At 34.4% G+C, this 23,333-nt stretch overlaps 1 protein-coding gene across 1 annotated transcript; it reads right to left on the bottom strand.

Annotated features, from left to right (window-relative positions):
• Positions 1-4,764: 4,764 nt before the first annotated feature.
• LOC127872598 (protein draper-like) lies at positions 4,765-17,605 on the bottom strand. The gene is made up of 8 exons (XM_052415926.1): positions 17,549-17,605; positions 16,640-16,814; positions 16,327-16,473; positions 9,421-9,555; positions 9,079-9,300; positions 7,506-7,715; positions 7,103-7,240; positions 4,765-4,970 (listed from the first exon to the last, which is right to left on the bottom strand). Exons 1-8 carry the CDS (start codon positions 17,603-17,605, stop codon positions 4,765-4,767), a joined length of 1,290 nt encoding a protein of 429 aa, XP_052271886.1.
• Between the last annotated feature and the right edge of the window lie 5,728 nt (positions 17,606-23,333).

Raw genomic sequence — 23,333 nt, 5'->3', positions numbered from 1 at the left:
TAAGCCGTACATTTTACACTTGAAGTCGCTTTAAGATTGCTAAGCCGCGTTGAAATCACCTTTTTGTTGTTTTTACTTTAGTTAACAATTTATAATGATTTCCCTTGTTTATGATCTACTGAAAATAAATATATAATTGGAAACCATTTAAGTAATTAAATAGTTTTCTGTTCTTGTGTACAGTACCTAACAATGCCTTAATGTTCCTTCATTCTGAGATCCACGCAACATACTGTCATTTATTAATCATCGACAATTACGCTGAGATTAATAAGCACGTGTGGCAATTATTATGTTTCCCAAACTGCTTAATAATATTGTGCATCAAACGGTATAACACGTTTTTATAAAACACACAACTGGTGTGGTTAAACTATTTATTGTGTTTGTTTTCTCATTACTCGTTCATATGTTCAATAAATAAAGATAAAATAATAACCTTTTATAAAGTATGTATCGCACCTACAATTTTGAATAATGATCGAACAGTAATGATCATGCATTTGATATAAAATCTATGTAAACTCTTTTAAATTACGTCCATGTCATATGAACGACACGCTTTGTTTGTCGGACAAAATGGCGGCCAGATAAGCGTTGCTGAGGGCTGTGTGAAAAATCGATATCTGATTGGCTGATCGAAAAATGTGGGCGGAGCGATCGATACTTTGGCGACTGGTCAATTCTAACTTCTCTCGCAAATTATTGTAAAAATGCTTTTTTAATGAGAACTGCGACATGCAAACATGGATTAATCTAATGACCTTATTGCAATTTGTTTAGCTGGTGACACGTGTATTTAACAACCTGATAAAGGTCATAAGACCGGGCTAATGTGCGGGTGCTAGTCTAATGGCTTCACTCGATAATGAAAGACGGGGTCGTAGTAATTAAGTATATGCTTTCAATAAGAACCTGTTTTTTACTCTGATTGCTTATGCAATTAAATTGATAATTGTTTTGAAAAAAATATGAGGTTTGTTGTGTCAATTCACAAATGAATTATGGTATGGAGTTTGTTATTATTATAGTCTCATCCAATATTTACAATTTTCACACTTTTGCATATACAAAACATACAGATGATGATGCAATACAGGTAAGTGTCTAGGCAAACTGACTATCTAAGATTTTCGACAAATAAATTATGTTCCTTTGTAAGCTTGAACATATATTCACATAGTAAAATCGCTGACATGGTTATAATTTGCCAATTTTTTTATTTATTTTATTGTCAGTTCAAATTGTACGGACACAATTCTTCTTATGATTATTTTTGATTTATAAACTCAAATCTACCATTTATAATATTAAATCTACCTATGTGTTACCTGTTGATCCGAATAGACATTACACGTGTACATAAGAACCTGATAAAGATCATAAAACCTGGCATAGGTGCGGATGTGGTAGACACTGGCTTCAGTCGATAATGAATGACGGGTCGGAGTAATTAAAGAATCTGTTTAATGCATTAACGATGTGTATCACAACAGGAACAAGTGTCCGACGCCACAGGTACGTGCATCTTGACCAATTATAATGATGATGATTGTTATGATGATGATGGTGAAAATGATGTAATGCTGATGATGATTATAATGTAATGATGATGATGATTATTATTATGATGATGATTAGTATGATGCTGACGATTATTATGATGATGATGGTGATTATGATGATGAATGATGATAATGATGATAATAATAATTATTATGATGATTATGATGATGATGTAATTTAACTTCTTTATAAAATGAACAATTTATGTGCAGTAAATACGATACTGCATTGTATTGTTAAGACGTGTGTATTACTTATTGTTATCACTTTAAAGTTATCCAAATATATGTAATAGAAATAAATGTATAGTTTGTTTTATTTTCAAATCCGTCTCAGACTCTATCTAGTCTATAATAACCTGATATAATACCTGAAGCAAAAGACAAGAGAACCTTTTTTTAAATGGAATAATATTCAATAAAGATAATATACTGTAATAAACAATATTCCATAGTTTTAAAGAGTAGCGACCAACATATTTTCAACGATTTATTCAAATTAAAAATGGGGCCAAAAAGCCTGGTACTTGGGCCGAATGAGCCTGAAATAGGGGCCGAATGAGCCTGAAAAAAACGGGGCCGAAAGAGCCGACAACCTGCCCACTTGGACCTACAACATACTCTTGTTTTGATTTTATCATTTGATTATAAAGGAAGTTGTATTTACCAATAAATTGATATAAATGTTTACACTGATACTAGTTTTATTTTTAAAAGAAACAGTGTTTTAAATCTAAATTCATGTCTTTAGAAATATTTGCATTCCTTCTTAATCAGAACTGGTGAAAGTATCCATTCTTATTTTTTATTAATAAACATACAACCTAGTCATATTCAACATGCTTGTACTGTACAATCACGCATATCGTTGTTCTTTTCTACCGACACGTGCATCAAACAAAATTATATATTACCAATACGTATTCTCAACACGATGGTCGTCTTGAACATCGGCAAAATTTTCCTCGCTGTCCGAGTCGAAATCAGAAATACACCTGACTTATTGTCACTCACTTCTGGCTCATACATTGAAAACTCATCATAATCACTATCCTTTTCCATTTTCATCATTTTTTTCCTAACTAAAGTTGCGAGAGATAATACATCCGAAGCCATATAACGCCGGTTCATAATTGAGAGCATGAACAATGGAAAAAATGACGTCACTTCCGGTTTGAATGAAAATGGCGAGTAGATCGCAATGTGTGAAAAAAAACGCGACTTTGTTCTATTCGTTCTCTCTAATAACACCGTTATTTAATTGGCGCGAGGTGCGAAATAGTTTGTATATGCATTAAATTCGATAAATAAAGGGGTTTTACGGGTTTTAAAAATCGCGGCACGTGATCTTTAACAAGAACACAGACTTATTAGATAAAGTAATTATGATGTATTACATATTGCCATTAACATAAAAAATCTGTATGTTATGCGCTAGATAAGATTGTTAAGATTTTTTTAAGTTATTTGGAAAAAAAGGGGCAATTACCGGCGTGTTTGCATCCATTAACGTTTAATTGGGAACCCAGCAAAGTAACTTGATCCTGCACCTTGGTTTAGGATATTTAATAACAAATGACATACTTTAAAAAAATAAAAAATAAAATAAATATATAGTTAAATAAATAAATAAATAAATATATATATATTATATCGTTTTTAGCAACAATTGTAGCTTCAAATTACTTAATTTACACAATAAGATTTCAGCATTCATGTCTAACAACTAGCAGGCTGGTATAACCACAAAAGCTAAAACTACGTTTGCAAATACATAAGAAGATATTGAACAGAGCACTATATATACAGATAAACGTTGGGTAAGCCATGCCAAGTATAATTTGCAATTGAACATTTTTTGGCTTCAATTGCGTCAGACCTATTATCCCTTACATGGATTTAAAATATGTAAGAGCAACATTCTATACAAACACTTTTAAAAATGATTCAAACATAATGTTGACAATAAATAACAACAACTTCAGATATTCTTATACATATTACACGTTTATATATAATAATTGAGTTACATGTTTTTATGTATTGATGTAGCATTTCGTGTCAATGGCGAAATACATTCAGTTAAAGACATATAGAGTAATAGGTAATCTTTTTTTTTTTGCAACTTACCAGATCGGACTTCATGTGATATTATTGCATTCGTGCAGATTCCGATACCGAAAAGACAGTAACATTATGTTCGCATACCACTTCTCTCAGCTATTGTTAAGAAGAACTATACGAAAATTGTCGCAGATGGCTTTTACTGTAAATTATTGCATTTTGCAACATTTTCATCACACCTTTGCAATGCACAAGTACGTGTTTTTGGACCACCGTTTGTCCGTCGTGCGTCGTGCATTGTCAGACGTCATTGATCCTTCTACTTGGCATTCAAACAACATATCCCATAAAGTCACTTAGTAGATTTAACACAATTTCACGGGAACTATTATTCGGTGACTCTATTTCGAATATGTACAAATGGTGCCGTGCCACTTCATATATAAGTTATAAGAGCTTGAACAGATTAAAACAAATACTTTCAAAATCTTCGGCCATTGTCAAGTCGTTAATATTGGTTATGTTACATCGTTTAGAGGTACATGACTAAGTTTGTTCAAATCATGCTTATGTGGTCCATAATGGCTTTGCCCTACGGTTGACATTATTTATAAAGACTTATATGGATTATTATAATATACCTCAATTGACGAAAGTCTGTCCATACTTAAGGCAGAGTCGGAGGAGGCAGTTCGTAGTCTTAAGGAAGAAAAACCTCTGGGAGTGCTTGACGTCCCTTCCGAGCTGATTAGGAACGAAGGAGAGGCAACGACTGCAGCAATGACGGCACTATACCAAAAGATCTGTGAGCAGAGGAAGTGGTTCAATGAGTAGACCCAGTCACTGGTCATACTCCTACCCAAACAGGGCAACCTCAAGTTATGCAAGAATCACCGCACCATCAGTCTAAACAGTTATCCCAGCAAAATCATGCTACACTTCATCCTTAATAAATTGAAAAGTAAGGCCGAGGAACTGCTGGCCGAAGAACAAGTTGGATTCAGAGCTGGGCGGAGCACTGTGTGACAATCTTAACTGCAGAATCATCATTTAGAAACACATGCAACACCAACGTGAGCTTTTCCACACTTTAATTGACTTTAAGAGAGCTTTCGACCGCGTGTTGCATAATGGCCTATGACTTGTTATGAGAGGATTCGACATTGACGTAGGGCTGGTGCATATCATTCAAGAACTCTACGAAAACGCCATTTTCAACGAACAGCAGGAGGACTTCCTCAGGACACCAGTGGGCGTCCGTAAGGCATGTCTGCTCTCTCCCGTCCTGTTCAACCTTTTCTTCGAGAAGATAATGCAGGAGACTCTCCATGACCACAAAACCTACAACGGTGAAAGACAGCTTCAAGATCTCACCACAGACTGTATAAATGAGCAAGAGCATACTGCATGGAGGTCAGCATGGAGAAGTCAAAGATCATGGTGAACATCACGACCAACACCAGTTCAAACGTCACCATGAACGGGCTTTAAAAGGTCCTCGCAGTCTCCATCCTTCTCTGCGTCTACGAGAACTTAACGCTTCACGCGGACACAGAACGCATGATACAGGCATTTGAACATATATGTCTCCGAAGACTGCTCCGCATCACCTACACGGAGCACAAGACCAATGAGTACGTCCGGAACATGACTGCAACACTTTCTGGTCCACAAGAGCCCCTTTTGGCGGCCGTTAAACGACGAAAGCTGGCTTGGTTTGGACACGTAACCAGGCACGACCCTCTGTGCAAGACTGCTCACCAGTGCACGCTAGAGGGAGGTCGACAAAGACGCCGTCAGCAAAAAATGCTAAATAAATAATTTAAAAGATTGGACATCCCTACCTATGGATGAATTACTCTCAGCTGCAAACAACAGACCTGACTGGAGGAGGATTTCTGAATCATCGTCCTAATTTGCCCCCATCGACCAAACCGGTCAAGGGATTGAAGATGATGTTGATGATGATGATGATGATGATGATGATGATGATGATGATGATGATGATGATGATGATGATGATGATGATGATGATGATGATGATGATGATGATGATGATGATGATGATATTGATGATGATGATGATGATGATGATGATGATGATGATGATGATGATGATGATGATGATGATGATGATGATGATGATGATGATGATGATGATGTTGATGATGATGATGATGATGAAGAAGACGATGATGATGATAGTGATGGTGGTGGTGATTATGAGTATGATGATGATGATGATGATGATGATGATGATAATGATGATGATTATGATGATGATGATGATGATGATGATGATGATGATGATGATGATGATGATGATGATGATGATGATGATGATGACGATGACGATGACGATGATGACGATGATGATGATGATGATGATGATGATGATGATGATGATGATGATGATGATGATGATGATGATGATGACTCATGGACTATTATTGGATGCCCCTGATCCAACAGTTTCAAGACATATATAATTTCAACGAAAACGTTTCATCGACGGTGGCATATTATATGTGGATTTTTAATCAGATATAATAGAGACAAACGTGGGAATTTGATGTTGTGTGTGTTTTTTTAATCTTTTTTAATTATCAAATTCTTTCATGTACCGGTATATGAAAAGCATATTAACATTTTTATAAATTAAGACATTACAGATGATTTTTACGTAGATATTATGCACATTTCTTTATTGAGAAACGGTAGACGACCTCAGCGCATTTTTTTTTTTAATCAGAGTTTATTGATTTAAAAAAAAAAAATAAAAAAAAATGCGCATACACGATGGAAAACGAGATATATGTGCTCGTGTTCAAGCGAATAAATCACCCACCTTACAGCCATAATCTAAGGTCGGTTTATTTTCGGATGTTATGAGAGCTTATTGCTCAATTACGCGGGCATGGTTTCGAATCAGTTCATTAAGTATGCACACGAATCCAATGGTTTTGAACTTTGATATTGAGTGATATACAGATACATTCTACATCTTGGTCGTGCGACGGGCAGAAAATGACGGGCAAGTTTGTAAACAAATCTTTTACGTAACCGTATCACATATCGAAGTTTGTGCGCCGAAGTGCCGTTGATGACTTTTTTAGTTTCGTATTGTATAAAATGTCAAATGTATTATCGTGTTAGGAAACTTCTGCGACAACCCTCGTAATTGCTAATTGCTGTATCTTTAACGCTTATGAAACTATTTTATGATGTAGTTTGCTTCGATTGTGTCTTGAGCACTTGTAGACTCGTTCTAAATATATGTATACAACGTGTTGATTGCTTTGTGTTTTGCCTTATGTATCTTAAATGTAAAATAACTTTGAATCAACTACTTTCCTTTGTTGCAAAAGGACAACAATTTTTTAATGAGTTTATATATACATTTTTAAATAAAATGCATTACAAATTACAAGACAATTTATTTCAATGCTAGAGCCATTACATAAGATCCTTACTTCTGTTGCAAGCCTCCCCTTGCCATCCGGCAAAGCATCCTGGACTGTTACACTGGCCAGTAACCGTATCACATGGTTTACCATCAAAACAGTGGCACTCAAGGGCACACATGTCTCCGAAATTACCATCCTGGCACTCTAAAATATAATTTGATTTGTGAAAACGAAATAGCACGCACAATCATTTTATTTTGTTATGCAATTTAAAATATGATCATCACATTTCTTAAATTTATAACGTTAATAAGAAGCTGGTTTTAACGAAGCTTAAGAAATATTCAATGCCAATTATCATGATATTGTCTCGATGCGTGTCGTATTGTATTCACGTCTTTCCTATATTCGGCCATCAATACATGGAACAACTTATATAATTAAATAACCTCGTGTAGTTTTTAGTTACCTGCTTTGTATAGCTTGATTTCGCAGATTGCCATGACAGATGTTGTAGACTTTTCAACAACGAGATACCTAAATGTCCTATTTTTAAGGTGTATTAGTTCGCCAATTTCGGAACTCGTATCATTGATTATTCCAATCAATATTTCATTGCCATCAGCTCTTGTATCATTACGGATGTAAACAGACAGATACTGGCTCTGCTGTGCTGGATCTAAAGTATAAAAGTAAAATGAACACGCATATGTGCATACACGCAATTAGTCGTTAAGATTAAATATATTCAGGCATTATTTTACTTTCTCTCAGTGTGAGATAAAACTTGTATATTTTGATTTTACGTGTGTTTGATTTTTAACACTTGCCGACGAGTATGGAGAACATATCCTTCAAAGCAGGCATCATTCTTATATATGCAAACTTTCAAATTGCAAACAGCAATTTTCTTTGTGGCATCCTCACAATTTACGTTGTTAAACTATGCATGTGCCTATGTTTAATTAATCTATCTTGAAACTGTCAGAGATTTCCTCCCGAAATGACATTCTCATATTTTGCAATTTATGTTATTTTAATAGTGGTAGACGAAGAAAGCACACCCTGTCACCAATACTATGATTAACAATTCATAAAAATAGTATAACAAATAAGGCTATGTTATGTTCATGTGTTTACAAATCCTGCATCACATTTTGTGAATTATACGTTATAAGTTATACGTATAAATTATACGTTATCCGTTCGTTAGGTTGATCTCTATTTTATACTCATTCCTATAACACATGTCACGCGGGAGATTTACAGGAAAAGTACTCATAATATGATAAACACACTTATTAAACGCTATAAAATATTTAAAAAACCTACAGCTACACGAAATAAAAGCAGATATTTTATGTCGAATAATGTCAAGGGAAGATGCCTTCATGTAGTATTAAGGCTCGATTAATAATAGTCGGCTCGGGTACGACTTGAATGTTTCCCGGGTACTCTGCAGGGTAATTAAATGTACCTCGGGTACCGAAAATATATTAAAGCGTACACGGGAATTTTAACGTTAAATTGGTCGTTGTCGGCTTTTTTTTCAAACTAAGTATGTTTTTATGTATGTCATCATTCTGTAACATGTCCTCTATAGTATCGAAACTCATACGCAAAAAGCATGTTGATGAAGTTGTTTTTTTTAATAATTTTGTTTCGTATCCCGTAGCGCGTTTTAAGACATCGGATTTGGGCGGAAATAAAACTCGGATACATTTTAGATTGGCCGGGTACGTTTTAGTATCTTTTCCGTACCCGGGTTCATTTAAGTATACTTAAGAGTACCCGGCGTACATTTAAGAAGTACCCAAGCCGACAATGACCAATCGAGCAGTATTAAGTTTTGGCATGTTATCAATTTTTATAACATATGGAAATGCTCTTCCGGGTAGAGGCTTAAATTTCAGTCTAGAGAGATTTTCGTAAATAAATTGAATAATGTATTTTTTATCGCAAACATGTCTCATTAACATTTCTTTTGATATTAATGCAGTAATTTAAAGTTTCCTGAACATAAGAAACATAATCAAGAATACCGCTCCGTCCAAAGATCCGAACGCTTGACCCAACTATTTGTCTGTTGAGTGCAATCTGTGCCCATGGCACGTCTTGACCGTTTGTTGCACTGCATTTGCTACAGTTATTCGTGTCATAAGTCCAAAGAACCCCATCAATTATTCTTGAGGCATCGCATGATCTATATGTACTAGACTGCGTAGCAGTTGGATTGTAAATACCAGCGAGGAGTATGTTGTGATCTGGAAAATGAACGATTATTACACTTACACAAACATGTGCTTTGTGACAAGTTATTAGAAAATGTCAGACGGATTTTTTTCTCAAACAATTATAATGTTCTGTTGACGATATTCACTTACCAATACTGCAGTTATTACCACCCCAACCTTCCGCACAACCTGAGGTACAATGTCCATCCAAAATGTTACATGTTTCGCTATCGTTCCTACAGTGACATCTCGAGGAACAATTATTTCCAAAATAGCCGGAACACTCTCAAAGATAATCGCAATAAGTAAATAACTAAAATTAAATAAATAATCATTTGCTTATATTATTTACTGAAATAAACACATGATGTAATATTGAATGTATATCAGGCATACATAACAGCGTATAATTTAGATAAACAATACGTATTGTGTGAAAATCCGGATACATTTTACAAATACTTATATTATTATGTATTTTTATATCTTTCGAAAAATGCAATATTATTTTATATCGATATGCACAAAACATTGACATTATGGTTTAATTACATTCCTACAAATACATAAGCCCATTATGTCTTATCGATATTAAATCAATGATGGTTATTATCCTATACATGTATACTTTGTCACACAAGTAATGTGATGACGATTGTAATAATATTTGACCTACAATCTACATGACCTACTTGATGTATATAGATTACATGTTATTTCTTAGTCAATTATAATATATCAAATGCAAATCTCGCTGAGTAGGGGAGGCCGAGAGAGAGATCGAGAGAGGCGGAGGGAGAGAGCGAGCGACGATAGAGTAGCCTACGAGGAGCGAGCTAGATAGAGAAGCGAGGATCCGCTAGAGCTAGATAGCTCTATAGAGGGAGATAGCGAGAGATCTCTCTCTCGCTCTCTATCTGCTCTCTTCTCTCTCTACTATCTTCTCACTTGCTCTATCTCTCTCTCTCTCTCTCTCTCTCTCTCTCTCTCTCTCTCTCTCTCTCTTCCTTCTCCCTATCTCGGTATGAAACTACATTTTGAACATAAGTACACTTTACAATTATTCGAAAACAGAGCCCACTTAACTAGGTTATATCATTAAGAATTAATGTTCGCGTTTCGAGTGCTTTAACAATGCAAGAAACAATTTGTTTTATTGTCTGTTCATTTTTACTTGAGAGCATTATAAACAATTTGTGTATATTTGGGTTTATGAAAAAGTATAAATGGATAAGTTCACTCATATTTAATGTCAAAAGTAAATCAAACTTTAATTATCTAAAGTGACCCAGGAAAAGCAACTCGGCATTCATTTTCTATGTCTAATATACTCTGTACATTCCCATTTGAACTAAAAGTTTGTCAACACATTTTGATGAATCTCACATGCCCAGATCTGTATTTTTGGCGCACGGGCTTTACACGGATTACATGTAATTCAGTTTACTGAAGGCTAATTTTATTCATTAAGTCTACTATTATGTTATTGCCACCATTTTGAATTATTTATTTAAAGCAATTCAGTACTCGTCGGCGGCCCTTTTCACAATAGGCCAAAATTGATAAGAGCGCAAAGTCACGTGACTCGCAGTACACTCCAGAACGAGGCTGAACGTGTATAAATTTCCAATAGTCCCGCGCAACGCCACATCTGATTTTAACTTTTCACTCTTTTGAACATTCGGAGATGTAACGTCTTAGAAAAGTCAGAATAAGTTATAAATATGTACTTGACATTATAAGTGTCAATACATTTAATAAATTGTCTTGATTAAAGTACTTGTTTTTCTTCATTTTTTCACACATTTGACAAACATTGTTAGAGCTTTTATACCGCGCTGTTTGAATAAAGATCTATCGTGTTTATTGATACATCTGTTGTTTAATAGCCCCTGTGTTCCGCATAAACCCATTATCTCGTTATGATCAGATACTGTGCCGACAAATACTAAATAACAGCATGGTGTCATAAACCACCCGCGGTAGATGCCTAGTCATTGAACACCATGTATGGTATGGTGTACGAACTGGTCCAAAACTATTCTAAACTGTCCCGGACAGTTTAGAAACCGTCCGGGACGGTTTGTAAACTGTCCCGGACAGTTTACTAAACTGTCCCGGACAGTTTACAAACTGTCCGGGACGGTTTAGGAAAGTTTTGGACCGTTCGTGCGCATAAACCGTCCGGGACGGTTTAAACTGTCCGGGACAGTTTAGTAAACTGTCCGGGACGGTTTAAACTGTCCGACTATGGTCTTAAGAACCTATGCCGTACTAAATTTTATGCCTGCAAACCGTCCGGGACAGTTTAGGAAACCGTCCCGGACAGTTTCCTAAACTGTCCCGGACGGTTTGTAATCCACAAAATAAATCGCCCGGTACAGTTTACAGACGTACGAGCGGTTCAAAAGTAAGAAACTGTCCGGGACAGTTTAGTAAACTGTCCGGGACAGTTTACAAACCGTCCCGGACGGTTTATAAACCGTCCCGGACAGTTTAGAATAGTTTTGGACCAGTTAGTACACCATAGTATGGTACCCCGGCCAGTGTCTTCTCGTGGTAGAAGTAGTACGTAGTCATTTAGTGTAACGCCAAATACTCAAATAAATACCGTATAGATATTAGCCAGTTTAATCATAATTATACAGAGAATGCTGGACATTCGTCCTAGCCTAGTTTTCACACAGGCGGACATTCGTTCCTATGTTTTTGCACGGAACGTATAGTGAGATCTAGAGTCCGTGGTTTTTTGACAACCTTAACTTTCTAGCTTTCGTTATTTTGATAATGCGGATAATGGTTTCTACATCATTTTGACAGCCCGGACATTCGTTCCTTCGTTATTTGGACAGCCTGGAGATTCGTTCCTGAAAAATTTCTATCCCGGTCATTATTATCACATTTTATCAAAATGATATGACACTCTGGGCATTTTATCTGGTAAATTAATATGTCGTTATTAAAATAGTTTAAAAAAAATTCTCATATTTTGTGTTATACTTTATATTTTGGTAATATTTTATCATGATCATAAGAATGAAAACGTTTAAAATATTCGAATATATCGACTTACACTGAGATCTCTAATTTGCCAAACCTTGCAGAAATCTGGACGTTAAAACTATGAAGAAGTATTATATCCGGTCTGTTATAATAATGTTGGAACAATTGTCTGGGATGTCTAAATAGCGTGGGAATGAATGTCCGGGTAGTTAAAACAACGTATGAACGAATGTCTGCCTTGTCAAAATTAAGGTAGGAACGATTTTCCTAGTGAAAGAATTTTCGGATACATAATCAAGTGCTTTATACTTATAAATACATTTGAAATGTTTATTAACTTTTATGCTATTATAAGCACGAAACCTATTTAGCGGGTTACCCGGTACCGCTAAAATAAAACGTCATTACATAGTTTTATAAAGAGTGTTCGTTAGTGTATAGAAGAACACAATTAAAAGAAGCATTTTAATTGACCGGGGTTAAAGAGTGTTTCCGAAAATTAAAGACACACACACACAAGAGAGATTTTTGACATGAAGTGCCATATATTTATCACTCATAATCACGTTTAAAGAGAAATCAAGGTGCATGCGTAGACAGTTCAGTTTCAGTGTCAGTGCTTATGAAAATCCCGAATGTAATTAATCAAAAATCAACTGTTTATAATCATCGATATGCTCTGCCAAAGATATATACACGTTCAGCCTCGTTCTGAAATTCGACGCGTCACGTGATATCTAAAAATAGGAACAGCGGTAGAATTGTGAAACTGCTGGTCTATTCAAATAAAAACACAAGCGTCCGTATGTATGGTAACCCTTACCGTCAACTTTTGTCTAGATAACTATCCCACTACTCGTGAAAACAGTGCCAAATGTAGCTATAGCTTTTAGCCCTAGTGGATTGTTATGCGTTTTTTAATTATATCATCGATAATCAATACATATTTGGAATTTCTAGCTCAAATTACTATCGCATAGAACACTCCGGTTGGGTTGTATAGTTTCTGGGATGAAGACAACGTTTGTCAATACATCGATTCTGGTGGCTGAGCTGGTTTTTAAAATACATTGCGCACAGTGAGAACTTGTTTATAAATCAATAGTTATTTAATTAAGAGTATCATTTTTGCAAATTACAAAACATCAGTTATAAATGTATATATCTTTGACGATGGGCTAATTGTCGTATGTACTTACAACCACGTTTTTTTGCGAACCTCAAGTGTGAACGTGCGTGTGTGCGCGAGCGCGTGTGTTTGTGCGTGCGTACAATGATGAGTGCGCTTGTGTAAATTCCGAAGCTGCATTGTGCGAGGATTAAGGTAAACTGCCCTCACGACCACCATAAATATTACAAACTTGATGTTTATAACTGATACAGAAAATTCGTCATAGTGCGATATCATTGTAGCCACTCGTTGTTCAGATTTTCCGATCTCTGTTTTACAAAAACACAGATCGCACTGTGAGGGCTGCCATGATATGTAGATGTGAGAACGCGAAATAACAAAGCAGAATCGAACAATTAAAATCTAGATCTCCACCATATACAAGTTGATTTTCGCACTTTCGTCCAGTTGAAACGAAAGATCGAATATGAGAGAATACGACACTTAATAATTACATTAATGTCGTGATATTGCTTCGTATTTTTGCAACCTCGTGACCACGCGATGTATCCTTGCACTTGCGTAGCGTTATTTCAAAGGTTCGCATCGTTATATACCGCTTTAAAAATTTGGATTAAAAAGACGGGAACGTAAAAGCACGATGCTAGGGCACGAGACTAATGCGACCTAAGATACCTGCATTTTTGCGGCATATTTTCGCGCCATCGAACCATGCTCCTTAAATTAAGATTGGAGGGTGCGACAATACGATGCGCGATCGCCATATCAATGTCATAATAAACAAGATCGAGAACAGAATAACACGATTTTAATTTACAATGTTACGACGTGGTATTGTGATATTAATTTTGCGATCACGCATCGTTAATATCGCATACCAACACTCGTTTTCTTAACCTTGTAATCCAGAAATTGAAATAAGGTAACGAATTTTTCGAAAGGACAGTCGTATCATCTATGGAATTAATAAATTGTGTTATAAATCTTAACCGCAATTAACAGTCAACAAATTTCTCTTGTCGATTCCAATTTGAATAGCTGTACTCATAATCTTTGTTTTTTGTGACTGGCAGGCCGAGACGGACATATGAAAGCACTGACATACAAACGTATTCGGCAAAAAAAGTTTTGCTTGTGCGCACTAAATAAGCCTTGTGCGCAAGAATGCTTATAAGCAGAGTCAGTTCTGGTTTTTTTTCGGCTAAAAAAGCCTATGGATGAATAAGTCAACTGATAGCGTGGACTTTAATCTCGAGCGAGATTTGACGGGTTCCGAGCATACGTCGATATCAACTCCCTGCCGTGATAACGAATTGGTACAATAATGGCGTCTTACAGTATCAACAGCATCTTTTACTTATTTAAATTAGTTTTTTTATGAACCTTAACTTATACAGTATTTACAAAATATAAAAGAAAATGATAATTCCTTTCATAATATAATACTTAAACAAAACGTAGAGTTTGATAAACTGCAAATATGTCTGGTTCTCCGCCTCATATAAATAAAGTGTTGCACATTAGCAATTGGACTTTTATTGCTTCGTGTCTTCAACCATTCTTAGCGTTAATTTATTTGGTCTTGTTGAACTTTCTATTTTAAGCGCGTAAATCAGAAGGTGTAATAGCTTGTTTAATAATTAGAGTCATTACCAGGGTAATGCCTAATGTAATTTAACTAAGCTACATAAACTTAAATAAACATGGAACTTAATGGATTTTTTTTCATTGATGGATGATGCGTATGCCATGTATAATGTAACGACAGATGCAATTTAGTTATTAGTGTATGATATACAAATGCATATTTATATACCAAGTAATCAAAAGAAGCACAGAGGCGCACATAAATTGCATTATGTTGGAACGAATAGCACTTTGCAAGACGAATGAGTTATACAAACAACACGCACTTGCAATATGCTAATATCGATCGGTTGCTGAGCAATATGAAATTGTCAGTAAACAATAAGCATTTTTGATTATGCAACATGAATGGACCAGCGGACATTCCCGCCAATAAATAAAATTCCTTGATTTTAATACTGATCACAGCATCGACATAACTTCATCTCAATGTACAATGATATTGGGGAATGAAATAAATACAACGGTTACTACCCTGCTAAAAGTATGCGTTCACCGCCCTAGACATTCAAGTGTGTTCAGTTTTCAGTTCAGACTTCGTCAATTTGCTTTAGGAACGTTTCTCCGTATGGGTAGGATACAAAATTTAAAGTTCATACTACAAAATGCATTTCGTAATAACCCAAATTGGTTTAGAACCAAATTTTAAGAATACCTATTACGCATCTTAAATTTCCGTATTTATTAACAACATTATGTACCAGTTTGTGTGAATTAAAATAAGATATAAGGAATTAAGACACCCAAACTCATTTTTAGCACACCAGGACTATTATTTCAAAATAACATGTATTACTTTTTAAAGATTTCGTCTTGGCAAAATATACTACAACAAACATATGTTATATATGTTGCACAAAACCCAGAACAGACTACATAAATACAATATAATCGTTTTTTATTGCCAAGTAAACATTGAAGAAATATGCATGCTTCAGAGAGCTAATATGTTCTTTAGATACCGGATTCTTGTGGTATAAAGTATATCGTCATCACGATGAAACATTTGCAACTTTCGCATGACTTAATGTTTTAAAGAACTTGTGGAATACTGAGTGTAAAAAAATATGCATGCCCATGTTGCATAAGACTCATTCTGCACAATAGAACTTAGTTTTTATCTATCATATACTACGGTATGTCACATGAAACTGAATGATAAAGAGCACGTTTATAGGTTCCTTCCAGGTATTTGTATTCTTTTATTTCGTGGCGGTGTGTATTGTTTACCCAATACTTATTTTTCAAAACTGTGTAAACAGATTACCGATTACCTGTAGTACAGAGTGGGTCCTTAGTAAAATTGTATCCTGGCTTACATCCGTTTGAGCAGTGTCCATTCTCGTTATTGCACGTTTCGTTGCCACGACAATTCCACGTGCAGGCTTTAGAGCATTTGTCACCGTAGGATCCATCACACGCTGAATTAAAATGTTCGTATAATGAATGTTGTAAAATATATACATTTCCTGACACTAAATGATAGAGAGCATGTTTTTAAGTTCCAGCCAGGTATTTTTATCTTTTGTATAATGACGGAGTATATTGTCTACCTAGCAGTATTTTGAAACTGTGAAAACAGATTACCTGTAGAACAGAGTGGGTCCTTTGAAAAATCGTATCCTGGCTTACATCCGTTTGAGCAGTGTCCATTTTCGTTATTGCACGTTGCGTTGCCACGGCAATTCCACGTGCAGGAATTGGAGCAATTGTCACCGTAGGATCCAAGACACGCTGAAATAAACTGTTCGTATAATGAGTGCTGTCAAATGCATACATTTCCTGATACAGTAGAGAGAAATGAAATGTTATAACACTTTATAAACATAGTTTATCATTTAGTTATATTTCCCATGTTGATGATTGGCGTCGCTCTGGAGAGCGGCGACTAATATGTAATGCATTTTTTTTCGCTTATGGGAGGAGCAGTTATTGTACGGATCAATATATTTATTTTTGTTTTAAGAATATCTGGCATAGTGGGGATTTTTTGTGTAAATTAGTGTAAATAAGTACTGCATTTGTGCCTATTATATTTATTACAACAATTATTGCCAATAATGCAAAGTTAATTCTTTTTATTAATAGCTAAACACAGGGACTGGGCACTAATAAAAGATCACAGGGACTGGGCAAATACGCGAACCGGTGAAACTTTAAATTAATAGTCAACATTTTTTGACGGAAACGTTCAACAGTCGCCGTGGTGAAGAGGATGAGGTGTCCGCCTAGCTATCGGTAGTTGGTGGGTTCGATTCCCAGGCGGGGAGCATTTTTATATGAATTATTTATTTTATTTATTTTATTTATATATTTATATATATTATATATATATATATATATAATTAATAATTAATTGCATCATTTTATAATCTATTTCGATTCACGCGCGACACCAATGAAACATTTATACACGCCTAGCTCTTCCATACTTATTGAAGTTAAAAAATTAATCAAAACGAAAGAATTATTGTACATTTCTTCTCAATTTGTCACCTGTAATGCAGTTGTTTCCCTGCCATCCAGGTTGACATCCGGAATGACATCGGCCATCAACGTTGTCACATGAGGATCCTCCACAATAGCCGCACTTCTGTCGACATCCTAGTCCGTATGTACCGTAAGAACATACTGTAAGAGTTAGAAGGTATGTGTTAAATGACTGTGTGTCAATCGCAAAGCTTCATGTAGCAAAACACTTAAGACGACAACATCGTATACGTACAAATATATATACATATATATATATATATATATATATATATATATATATATATATATATATATATATATAGATATATATATATATATATATATATATATATATATATATATATATATATATATATATTACAATATTGTGACTAGGGTAAATAGAAATATTGCACATTGTGTAAGTAGCTTAATTTTAAAAAAGCGCTGAAGACACTGAAGTTGTTCGCAATTGCATAATTTAAAACGCAATTCATTTTTCAAAATTAATAGTAAGTTTGAAATGAACACACGCCATTCACATTTATAAAGAGTGTGTCATAACGCACGGGTCGAACTTTGTGTGCACTTTTTGTCATCCTATTTATTTCATAGAGATAACTTAGACAAAATAACAACAACATGGCTCTTTTTGGACGTTCTGAAAGCAAAGAAAGTATGATGAAAATGGTAATGAGAACGGAATATAAAGACAATTTGCAATCACCATCATATTAAATGAATATTGTTGGAATATCGCATACCTATCTCACTAAGAATGTAATTTCATGATGAAAATTCCCTTGATTTTTGACACCATATACAAATTCAAAATAAACAATAAGATAATTGATGAACATTACTTGTTACCCGAGCAGTTCACACGGTGTCAACAACTCTGACCTAAACATAGGTATAGAGCACTAATGCGCTTTTCGGCATAGCTGTTTTACTCAGCTTTTCATCTTAATAACTTTTACATAACCCCAACAGACACGCATGAATATTTTCGAATATTTCATAGGCTGATTCGAGATACAACCTCTGAACTTTGGCTACATCACTGTGTCTGTGCTCAGTGCAAAGTATGTAGCAATGTTCAGTGTAATGAATTCCGGACTACCGGTACTCTCTGTTGTTCAAACGACACAAATTGTGTCCCAGTTACAATTGACCAGTCGCCAACTCCGCCCACATTTTGTCGATCAGCCAATCAGATATCGATTTTTCACACACCCCTCAGCAACGCTTATCTGGCCGCCATTTTGTCCGACAAACAAAGCGTGTTGTACATATGGAATGGACGTATTTTTTAAGAGTTTACACAGATTTTATATCAAATGCATGATCATTACTTTTCGATCATTATTCAAAATTGTAGGTGCTATACATACTTTATAAAAGGTTATTATTTTATCTTTTATTTCTTGAACATATGAACGAGTAATGAGAAAACAAACACACTAAATTGTTTAACCACACCAGGTGTGTGTTCTATAAAACGTGTTATACCGTATGATGCACAATATTATTAAGCAGTTTGGGCAACATAATAATTGCCACACGTGCTTATTAATCTCAGCGTAATTGTCGATGATTAATAAATAACAGTATGTTGCGTGGATCTCAGAATGAAGGAACATTAAGGCATTGTTAGGTACTGCACACAAGAAAAGAAAACTATTTAATTACTTAAATGATTTCCAATTATATAATTATTTTCTGTGGATCATAAACAAGGGAAATCATTATAAATTGTTAACTCAAATATTGTTTTAACTAAAGTAAAAACGAAAAATGGTGATTTCAACGCGGCTAAGACAGCTTAGAGCGACTTCAAGTGTAAAATGTACGGCTTATAATACAACAACAACATTTCTAAAACAACATATATTGATACGGGGAGAAATGTGAAAATTGCAATTAACATATAAGGGCCATCTTGTTATAAATAAGCAAATGCATTATATGCTAAATGTTTTCAATTCGAATGTTCGTGAACAGCACCGTAATACCAACATTTCATTATTTGATTGTGAAATGTAACAGGTTCGCATTAAATATAAATGAAATAAAATGCATATTAGACTATCTGTTAATGAAACCACGAAATTAGGCCTGTATTAAATTATGGTTACAATCAAAATTTAATTTATGTCTAAATAAAAAAAATCGGTGTCTTTTTTAAAATAACACAATAAAACAAAGATCTAAACATTTTTAATAAACAAAATACCCATCATGATATGGATATGTCATTTGCATTTAATAAAAATATTTTCAAAATTATATATGAATAGCCACCGGGTTCACTGTCAGACGGTTGAATACAAGTTCAAATTCAATATGAAATAAATGCTCATTTTTACAACGGATTTTTCATCAACTCCCTATATAAAATGTATAAGAAACGTTTCTGATAGTCAGTCTCCCGTTAACTCATTTATTTTGATTACGCCATTTCTCTCAAAAGTATTTATGATTGTATTAACGTTTAACAAAGCAATTTAGTTTAGTGTGCGGCTTTAATAATTTATATTATAGAAAAGAGCATAATACATCATTACAAGTATAGAATTTCCCTCACGTAATCCGCTATAATTGCGATCTGCTTGTCGGAGTTTTCTAATCACTAGACCACGTGACTATGTGGGCGGAGCGATCGATAATTTGGCGACTGGTCAATTACGCATTAAAATCCATCTCGCAGGATTTCAGTTTTGTTTTCAAGATGAGAAAACAATCATTACCAAAATAGTATAGTGTCACGATAAGAGGAAATCGTTTAATTACCCAACCACAATGTTTGCCGTACTTGGTCAGAACGTCTGAAATCGTTCCTAAACGTCTGGATAGGCTGCCATTATTAACAAGTTTGCCATTTTGAATTCAATTTTGTATTAAAAAGCATTGTGCTAAAATGTGCCATTTACAATTCGCAATGAGATTTTTAATGACCCTCGTCATGCGAAATGGGTCTTATTCCATATGCGCCCATCATATATATAGCCCACTCAGCCAGCGCAGCTCTCAGTCTGGTCAGGAGATACATGAGACCATAACATATTGAGTGATGTTATAGCAAACAGCATCGCCTCTGACCTGACTGCGCAAATGCACATGTTGGGTTTTAACAAACGCTGGCCGAAACGCATTAGACCCATTTTCGCATGACGCGGCTATGAACGTGTGATTTAAATGTGTCGAAAGAAAACTGTGTTTAAATCAAATATTTACATACGATATATTTCGATAGTGAAGAAATATACTCATAATAAGGCATGTGAGGACACATATGATGTGCACTCCCGTAGTATATTTTTTATCTTCTTACACTAATGTGTGGTTTGACAATGCTAACACACAGTTCATGCGTTGAATATGCAACTTACAAGTGAAAACAACACACAATAGTTAAACTTTTGTTTTCATTTTGTTTATTTATTTAGAACAGTAAATTGACAATTGTATTTCAAAGTCATCAAATACGCCGTCTACATTTTTAAAAGATATTTCTTGTTATATTTAGTTGTTTTCGGTTTTAGCGATTATAAAGCATTTTTGAGGTTGTCTCAAGTATGCCTGTAGTAATTGGTGAACTCATGTCCTAAGTTTTATAAATTGAGAACTGTGAAAATAAACAAGCTTAACCTTCTACTTACCTTCTACCAGGGACCTATAGACCGTTCCATAATTTAGTAATTACCCAATTATCTCCCCTGAATACTCTCCGCGTCCGCCATTACACTACTGCCAAACAACCGGTAACATATATAAGAGAGCACCGATTATTCAACGGGTGAATTTCTTTCTTGTTGTAAAACTTGTTTGTTTGTCATGCAAATTGTATGAAATAAAGTTTTTCTGCTAGAGGAGATGTTAAGTTAGTGTTATAACAGAAAAATGTTTGAAAAACGTGCATTTTTTAGGTATTTGTCTAGGAAAATAAACACGTTAACACATTAAAAAAACCACTTAATTAAACTAAATGCAATATTTATCATTTGATTATATGCATCAATCTTAAAATCGCGTAATCCTTTGCATTCCAGTGTTGAATTGCCCGTTTGTTCTGCATAATCCGATTATCTCGTTTTGATCAGATATTATCCAGACTTAACTAACAACATGGCGTCATCCCGGGGTGTCATAAACCACACTGGGTGGCAGATGACAGTCTGGTCATTAAACACAATTGATGATGCCACCATGTCTTCTCTTTCTGGTAGTATTAAGCAGTCATTTGGTTTAATATTTTACCTCCGACATAATTAACAGTTGCGTTCATTAGATATGTTACATATTGTACAAATTAAAAGTTATGTCCAATACAGAATATCAGAAATTGTACACCGTAAAGATACTAGCCCGTTTAATCCCTGGTTTAATTTATGAAAAAAAGTATTTGATAATTATAAAATTTACCTAAAAACATAACATTTAACGTATTTAGCGGGTATCTGTTAATTAAAACTACGTCATTTCGTATGAAGATTTAATGTTACGGCAATGCACGAACGACATCATAAAACAAGAAATTACATTTGACACGAACGGGGGTAAATATTGTTTAAAAAAAATATTAATATAGATATATGTGTGTTAAAATGTTACATATTTGCCACTCATACTCACTAGTAACGAGTTTTCAATATACATGAATACACAGTTCAAATTGCATCATGTAAAGTTGTGTTTTTCAGTTGTATGTTTATATTCCTCAATAGCGTCATTCTCTGTACAAAACCCATCAAATTAAAATTACATGTTAATACTGTCATGCACTTCGCTTTTAATAGGGCTTTGTAGTACGTTTATTTTCAATGCACCCCTTATACTTTCTATTACTCACGTGTTTATCACACTAACGTACTCATGCCATTCATAATTATATTTTTATAATTAGATGTATTACTATTGTAATTTATTGAAGCTTTTCTGCAAAAAATATTACGGCTTATGCATAGAGCTCTTTGTTGTGTCAAATTGTCGGCCTTTCAGTCTTTAGATAATCTTTAATTTGATGCTTATGCCGCGTTTTTAAAGTTGCAAATAAATGTATTAATAAATTCGTTTGGCGCTTAATAATATATTTTTGAAATATTATTAAGTGTTTTTTTCGGAGTTTTTTTGTGTGGATTAATTGACTAAACATTTGGTGTCGTTATCCATATGTTTTGCGTTACTTCAAAGACCTATAAAATACATTTTTTAGTATTTTTTAGCTTTATAGCTGTTAAATGATTCACAGATGAAAATATAGATATATCACATTCTCTTCATCTTCCGAATAATCACATAAAAGATCGTCAAGATCAATATCACTCTCTCATAATAAAAAGCTCGTTTTTTAACGTGACAAAATTCCATAATTAAATATAAATCCAAACCACAATTTTTTATCTTTGATATCAGTTAGAACAAGAAAAATAAAGGAAGGCGTATCAAAAATATCATACTTAATATAATATGTTATGATTTTGGAATGTAGATTTTTACCACATGAGACCAATTACAAACAATTAGCGGTAATTAATTGCGCGAGAATCTTTAATAAGTATTAATTAAAATATAAATTGCTTGATGTTGCGGCTATTAAAATCAACACAACAATACATGCGTGAATTGTTTGTGAAACGTTAAAAGTAAGAAGTCTAAGACATAGTATGAGCGACTGAACCGGCAAATTTTCGCCGATGATTACCACTTGATTACAGATATAAAAAAAAACAAATACACGAAAGCATTTTAAACATTTTATTTGTAACAATCAATCTCAACTTCAAACAATCATTTAAAAAACAAAAAT

Source organism: Dreissena polymorpha, chromosome 3 (genome assembly GCF_020536995.1).
Source record: "Dreissena polymorpha isolate Duluth1 chromosome 3, UMN_Dpol_1.0, whole genome shotgun sequence".
NCBI lineage: Eukaryota > Metazoa > Mollusca > Bivalvia > Myida > Dreissenidae > Dreissena > Dreissena polymorpha.
The sequence above is the reverse complement of the archived record's forward strand: the minus strand, read 5'-3'. Positions and strand labels throughout refer to the sequence as shown.